The sequence below is a fragment of the Artemia sp. Qi Xiang Cuo genome, chromosome 3 (genome assembly GCF_049724085.1).
Source record: "Artemia sp. Qi Xiang Cuo chromosome 3, ASM4972408v1, whole genome shotgun sequence".
NCBI lineage: Eukaryota > Metazoa > Arthropoda > Branchiopoda > Anostraca > Artemiidae > Artemia > Artemia sp. Qi Xiang Cuo.
The window spans coordinates 31,138,480-31,146,423 of NC_142796.1; the positions used below are offsets into that span (position 1 = coordinate 31,138,480).

Here is a 7,944-nt window from a genome sequence, read left to right on the forward strand (position 1 = left end):
TGTAAAGTAACAAATCAAATTAGAGGAAGTAGCAAGAGCCAGCAGAAAGGGGAAAGCTGCAAAGCCAAAGCCAAGGGGAGTGGAAAAGAAAGCAGCAAAGCAGGTTTTACAGTTCAACAAGGACAGTGATGGAAGCCTTTCACTCCATGATGACAGTGATGATTCATTGCTTCACATTGGACAGGAGGAAGAAGACAAGGTATGTCCAGATAATGGACTGTTTGACCCAATTATAATTGGCAATTTTGTGAAAATTTTTATGAAGGCAAATACTTCCCTGGAGTGGTACAGGTAAAGAACAAAGACTCTGCCCAAGTTAGTGTGCTGAGCATGGCGGGAGTGAATAGGTGGAAGTGGCTCAACAAAGAAAACGCCATTGTGTATCCCCGTGAAGATATTCTGAAGAAGATTTCAAACCCAATCCCAGCAAAAGGGACAGCTTCAAGGGCATCTTCTTTCTTTACTTTTGGGAATTGGTAAACATTTGTAGTTTTCACTTCTTGCCAAACACTTTTTTTTTATAGCATAACATTTTAGTTTTCTTACTTTTCTAGCACTTCAACATTATAAACAAATGACTGTCATCTGTTTCATTTTTTAGAAGTTTTGTTTACCTTTGTACCAATTTAACACAACAAACAAATGATTTTTTATGTGAAAGTCTTCAAGCGGCCCAGTATGTACCATAGGATGGCTCACTATGCTCCAACCCAGTCCATACTGGGCCAGTTGGTAAATAGTGATACACTGAGATTTTTCCCTAGATGGAGCCAGTAATATAATATGCAAAAATAAAAAAAAAAACTACTTGTTATGTGCTATGTTATGATGCAAGAGAAGTAACAAAACACCCAACAGGTAGCAAGAAAATCCATTTTTCCAAAATCCAGCTCAGTACGGACCACTCTCCCCTAAATGTAATGTTTCATTTAAATGTTTTTTCCAAGTGTTAGGTGTTATTTTCAATGACTGAATATCAACTACATGCAATGTTTTTGAAAAAAATTATACAGTTTTGTTTTGCCATTAGAGTAACAAATTCAGTAGTTAACCAGCTAATTCACTCTTTAAGAGCTAAATCATTGTAAAATCTCTATCTAAAATCATCATTGATGAATATATTAAATAATGTAGGACCCAAGACACTTCCCTGAGGAACTCCACTCAGACCAAACATTGAGGAAGAAAGAATACAATCTCCAGAGTCATCAAACAACTGAACACATTTTTTTCACAAATAAAGAAAATCAAGGATCCAGTGCAGGGGTTTCTCTTTGAGCTTAACTGCGCGGAATTTCATTGCAAGTTGATTGTGACACACTTTGTCAAAAGCTTTAGAAAAGTCAAGCAGAATCATGTCAGCAGGAACCCCAATATCAAGCAACTTGGTGATGTGATCATATGATTCAAGGAGATTGGTGTCAACAGATCTTTCAGAACGAAAGCCATGTCGTGAACTGTGTAAAACATTATTTGCTTCAAGGTGATTAACAACTGCAGAATTGATTATTCTTTCAAGAACCTTAATAACTGCTGACGTCATGCTGATGGGTTGATAATTTTCAGCAAGATCCTTTCTACCTTTTTTTAAAAATAGGAATGATGTGTATTTTTCCAGTCCTGAGGTAGTCTAGAAAGATTTAATGATAATTTGAACAGCAGGGAAAGAGGTTGACACAAAACTGTACAACATTCATGTAGGATATGTGGGTGAATGCCATCTGGGCCAGCGGATTTATTCAGTTTTTTTTTTCAAATTTCAAATTCATTTAATTCGAAAGCAAGACACAGCTCTTGTGGGCAAAGCCCAAATATGATGTCTCTATAGTCATAATTAGCAAAATAAAGTTGTCTGATAAAACTTTTTCAGGATAAAAACACTTGGGATTGAGAATAAAACTGTCTGATAAAACTTTGTCAGGATAAAATAAACTAAAGAACAAAAACACTAGAGATCATTAAAACATTTCACAAAGCTTGGCGCAAAGCTTTTACTGTAGCACATGGTGTTACAGTGGACTGGGGTCAGTTTTGGAGTCTTCTCAGCCACTTCCCTGGGGGGACAAGATCTTATAGGGACAAAAGCTGGGGGAAGGAATGATTGGGAGATCAGATGTTTGAGGAGGGAGGAGCCAAATCTTTGGCATAAATTTTCTCAGCGGGAAGAAAGGGATTCAAGTTTAAATTCATTGAGCTAAAAGGAGTAGGGTAGAGGGGAACCACCATAAATGATTTGCAGTGATCTCTTCTGAACTTGTTCTATTTTATCAGTTTCATCCAGCGTAAGGGCAAAGTGCCAAACCAGACAAGCATATTCAACTAAGGGACAGATGCAAGTGCAAAATATTAGTTTCAGCTTGTCCTTAGGAACTTGAGATTTTTTCAGGGTTTTTAGCATTTGGATTGCACTGTTAGCTTTTTTTACAATTGTCTTTGTATTCTCCCACCATGAGAGGTCAGAAGAAATCACCACACCAAGTAAAGTTATTTTACGACTTATTAGCTTGGAAGCAATAGGAGGTTCAAAAGACGGTTGAGTATTCCAAAGAAAAGAAAATATCATGACCAAGCAGCTTGAGGGATGTCAGTTCCTTTAGAACCAAAGTATCAGTAATCAGAATTGGTTCCATATTATGTGATACATCATATAAGGGAGGTGTAGGATATACAATACTGGGGTTGAACAAAAAAACAGAAGAGAAATATTGATTGAAAATTTCAACTTTAAGTTCAGGATCAGCAACTGATTTCCTATCAAGCAGGATATCTGGGATTGTGCGTCTGCTGCTACATTTTAGAGTGGCATAACCCCGGAAAGATTTAGTAACCTTAACTTCCTCTGCCAGTTTTTCATCAAACCTTCTCTTCAACACCTTTATTTGGTTTGTTGTTTGATTACAAAAGGATTTGAAGACTAGATAATTTTCTGTGGTCTTATTTTTTCTATAACAGTTCCATGCTCTGTGTTTTCTATTGATTAGCTTACTAATTTTAGTAGTTAAAAAAGGTAAACTTTTTGCCTGTTTTACCTAAAAATTCTGGTGCATGACTTTTCAACATTTAGAATTTCTGTTTTTACATTTGACCAACTCTCCTTAATATCATCAGTAGTAAGCTTTTTCCAGTTGACTTTGGCAAGTTTTTCAGAGACTATTTTGTAGTTTACATACTTTTGTTGCTTAGAGGAAGGCCGAATGGTAGGTAGACATAATTGAAATAATTACAACATGGTCACTGTTACCAACAGGCGTGGTTATAACATTCTTAATAAGATGGTTGGGGTTATTGAGTATAACCAGATCAAGAATGTTGGAGACTTGACCTTCCCTGTAACAAGTTGGTTGTGAGATTGTTTGACAGAGGGAATTATCAGAGAGGGCAGACAAAAAAGGAGAATCTCTATTACAAAAACCAGATCCATCTGATCCAATTGATTTCAGGAAGATTGAAGTCCCCCATAAGGACAAGATCATAGCTGGCAAAATTGGTTATCATGTGAGACAACATGGCAGCCAAATTAGACTCAGAGACCATAGCACAGGGAGCACTGGGGCTTCTATAAACAACACCCACTACAATTGAAGTTCTTTGATTGTGTAATTTAATCTACACAGACTCAATTCCATCCGAATTCAGAGAATTAAATGAGACTAACATTTAGTCCATCTCTTATATAAAGGCACACTCCTTGGTGGCAAAGGGGGGAATTCAGATTAGAAAATAGTTGATAATCATCAATTTTAATTTCATCAGGAGTTAAAACTGACAAGGTCTTTTTTGGTGAAACTTCTGTAATTGCAGCAACATCTACTCCTTCAGATTTTATATGAAAGGAAAGTTCAGAACGCTTATTAGGGTGGCTATCAACATAGAGCTAAGGAATCTCATTCCCTGAGAGGATGCAAGAACTAAAGGACTGGCAAGGTTGTTGGATACAGCACTACGAAATGACAAAGAAGAAACATCAGTTAAGCAAGTTGTTGTTGAAGAAATAAAAGAAGTGTCAGCATCAGAAAGGGAACTATTATTATTGTGTTCACTACTAGACCATTGAGAGACAGTATTAGGTGATGCAAATCCATAAACATTTAAACAATTATTAAAGGTAAAAGGAGGCACATACATTAGTGGGACATTGGAGCAGTTGGGGGGATTGCTCCAACTGGCAAGTTTTTTTAATGATGGCACCATTGCGAATTATCAAATCTGCTTCTCCCTTAGCTTTTCTGCATTTCAGCTTCTCAACTAGAGCTTTGTACTTTATGCAATTTACCTTAGGACTATCTCAATAAAAAATGATTGGTCCTTTTGTTTCAAAGGATTTCCGTATAATTTGCTTTCTAAATTCAATTGATGGAACAGAGAAGAGAAGAGGAGGGGCGGCTACCAGATGGTTGATTGCTATTAGAAAACCTTTTTACTTGGGCCAGGGGGGGGGCACCAATGTCAACTCCATAATTACGTAACAGATAATTGTACAGGAAAACTGCATCATCAGTCTGAGGGGGGGGGGGATACCATGAGCAACAATATTAAGACGTCTTTCAAAACGCTGGTGCTCTGAATTTGCTATCTGACAAACATCATATTCAGATAATTGGGCTGACAGAAGTTGAGACAACTTAGACGACACTGTAGATACCACTAGGTTCTGAACTGTTGAAGTAGAGCAAATTGACTGTAATGAATTTTCAATATATGATTGGTACCCTGTTTGCAATATTGCTAACTTGGGCAGAAATGTCACTTTTTATGTCAGTTCTCAGTTGGGAAAGAGTTTTTGTCAACTGACTAGTAGTTGCAAACTCCTGCTTAACATCTTTCCTGAAAGATTTCAAGGAATTATCCATAACTGACACTAGCTTATTTATCATAGCTTGCTCACTAGAGGGGGGAGGGTTAACTTTGCAGGCTGGACATGACCAGGAAAACTACCTTAAGTTGCATGTCCAGCAAGATAAGGTGGTGTTGAGCCTCCTTTAGAAATCTTGCTGTTGGTGTTTCAAGGTTCTGATTTGACATCCCAGTTCAGCCTCCATTCAGCATTGGCCCAGTCTTGATCAACTCCTTTCCTGAAGGCATCTAGAGTTTAAGATTGGACAGTGGCTTAGGACAGGCTGTTCTAGAGTAGGACAGAACAGACTGAGAAGAACTGTGGGCGCTCTTGCTTGATGAAACTGGGGGCCTGCAGCTTCTTGGTGTGTGTCCTCTTGTGGTAGTTGAGAAGGACTGGGAAAACACATGACTTAATAGGTCATTTTCTAGCAACTTACGAGTTGCTATTATGTCTCCTCTGTTCCTATGGTATACTAAGGTAGGGATTTTGAGTAAGGTGAGATGTTCCTTGTAAGATTTGTCTTGGAATGCAGAGATAAGCTTAGTTGATCTTCTTTAGACACTCTCAAGTACATTCACATCCATCCTATAGTACAGAGAGGCTAAGGTCATGCCAAATTCCAGGTGAGGATGGACCATGGCTTTGTACAGTTTTGTAATCACTCCTGACTTCCTGGTGGTAAATGTTTGCTTTATGAGGCCAAGGGCATGATTTGCTCTTGCAACTTGAGCTTGTGTGTGGCAGTGAAACTTCAGCTCACTGTCAACAATAACCCCCAGGACCTTCTCCTCACTGACTGCCTCAAGCTGGGTGTCTCCTATGTGATATGCAAGTTTTGGATTATTGTGTCCAAGATGTAGAACTTTACATTTTAAGGCATTGAACTGTAGACAGTGTGTCCAGATCTTCTTGCATAGTTGATATTTAGGTCGTTCCAGGCCAATCCTAGGAGCTTGCAGTCATCAGCATATAGCATCAAAGGATTCTTCAGGTTTGTTGTACAGTCATTGATGTACATGCTGAATAATGCGGGCCCCAGGATGGTGCCCTGTGGCACTCCACTTGTGACTGGTAGCAGTTCAGAATAGACAGCATTGCCATTGCAGTTGTACACCAACACCCTCTGAGTCCAGCCAGTTAGAAAGGCTTCTATCCAAGCTACTATATCTTCATGCACTCCATATGCCTTTAATTTCAAAATTAGTAGTTGGTGTTGAACTTTGTCAAAGGCTTTGGCTTGGTCTAGCAATATGACATCCACCGGCTGACCAGTATCCAAGAGTCTAGTCACAAAATCATATGACTCAATTAGATTAGTATCAATTGAGTGGCCTTTTTAAAAACCATGTTGGTTTTTGCTAAGCAATTGTTTTTTCTTAAGGTGGGAGACCAGTGCATTGTTTATGATACCCTCAAGTACTTTACATACAACTGATGTTAGACTTATAGGCCAATAGTTACTAGCAAGATCCCTTCTCCCTTTCTTGAGTATTGTCTTGATGTTGGCTTGCTTCCAATCATTTGGAAGTGAGGGAAATCTCAAACATCATAGCAATTAGTTTGGCAAAGTATTCAGCAGTTTCTTTTTAACAGTCTTGGGTGTAGGTAATTGGGTCCAGCAGCATTGTTAGCCTCAAGTTTTTTTAGCCTCTTCTTAACATCTTCTTTACAAATAATTGCCATGACCATTGGTTCTGGGATTAGTTTTTCTGGTGGAGAAAGTGGTATGTTGGACGTGGGTAGGGCAGAGAAATCAGTACTAAAACTGGAATTCAGGTGGTATGCTTTTTCTTTTGTACCTGAAGCTTTTTTAACATCCTCTCTCATTAGATCTGGGATATCTCGTCTAGATGGGTTAGCTGCAGAGACATGTTGCCAAAATATCTTTGGGTTTTGTTTTGAGTTAGCTGCAATTGCATCTTTGTGGTCCCTCATAACCTTCTGAGTTAAATTTCTTAGTCTGTTTCTACATTTCTTAAACCTGTCATGGTGGTCATCACATTTACATTTTACATACTTGGCCCAAGCTCTTTTCGTTTTCTTCATTGCACTTTTTACTTCTTTTGGTAGGTATGGGAGTGTTTTAGGCAGTAGACAACAATATTCTTGGGTGTTTTTCTTTTCAGCATCTAAGACTGTTACCTTAAACATTTCCCATCTTTTCTCAATGTCCCCACTATTGACTATATCCTCCCATTTAATCCTGGATAGGTCCTGCCTTATCTGCTCATAGTCCATAAAGGATTTCTTTATCATGTTCTCCTTCTTATTATTTATCTGTATCTCAGTCAAGATACAGACATGGTCACTGCTTCTAAGAGCAAGATGGTAAGAAATAGAGAGAACTCGTTCAGAATCATTTGTGATAAATAAGTCAAGTAAGGAGGGTTGTTGTTGGTGCCTGAATCGTGTTGGTTGGTCTACAATCTGTATCAGTAGGTTGTCAGAAAGGGAATTTGTTTTGACACAAGATGGGCTACTTTCAGGGGGGTATCCTATTCCTTCAACCCAATTAACATCAGGCATATTAAAATCTCAAAACAAAAAGACAGTTGAGTGCTCATTGGAACTCATTTTGGACACCAGGTCAGATATGGATAGATGTGAAATAAATTGATCAGGGGCTGATGGACTTTGGTCCAAACAAACATTTTCAACCCAACTACTAGTGGAATTAATAAGAGGGTAACTCACAGTTTTAGCTTTCAGTTCAGTTCTGCAGTATATTGCTACTCCTCTGCAACATTCAGAGTTATCCAAATTGCTACACAAGTTGAATCCAGGGATTTGAATGTGAGATTCCTCTAGCTTGTGCACTGAGTTGTTTGGGCAAATTTCACAAACACAAATAATGTCCACATTAAGATCAAAACAAAAAGCTTTCAGTTCAGCAAGTTTTGGGGCAAGAGTATCAGAATTTGTGTAAAGCACACAAAATGATTTTTCGGATTTGTTTATCTTTGTAGCACTGTTGTGAATACCAGGAATTTCATTTTCGGAAATGATTTTGCTTTCACTGTCCAAATCGGCACTTAGAAAAACGTCATTGGTTGATTCCAGTGATTCTGTGCTTTCATAACTTGTTGAGTCCATGGAACTTCCAACGC

General features: G+C 38.3%; 1 protein-coding gene across 1 annotated transcript; it reads right to left on the bottom strand.

Annotated features, from left to right (window-relative positions):
* Positions 1-5,708: 5,708 nt before the first annotated feature.
* LOC148954003 (uncharacterized) lies at positions 5,709-7,363 on the bottom strand. The gene is made up of 2 exons (XM_089086076.1): positions 6,429-7,363; positions 5,709-6,120 (listed from the first exon to the last, which is right to left on the bottom strand). Exons 1-2 carry the CDS (start codon positions 7,361-7,363, stop codon positions 5,709-5,711), a joined length of 1,347 nt encoding a protein of 448 aa, XP_088942202.1.
* Between the last annotated feature and the right edge of the window lie 581 nt (positions 7,364-7,944).

Bases quoted from the DNA above. Each gene is read 5' to 3' on its own strand.
- LOC148954003 (XM_089086076.1), bottom strand. From the start codon at position 7,363: ATGCCTGATGTTAATTGGGTTGAAGGAATAGGATACCCCCCTGAAAGT. The intron at 6,121-6,428 runs GTTAAAAAGAAA...TTTTGTGACTAG, and splicing joins AATTACCTACACCCAAGACT to ACTCTTGGATACTGGTCAGC.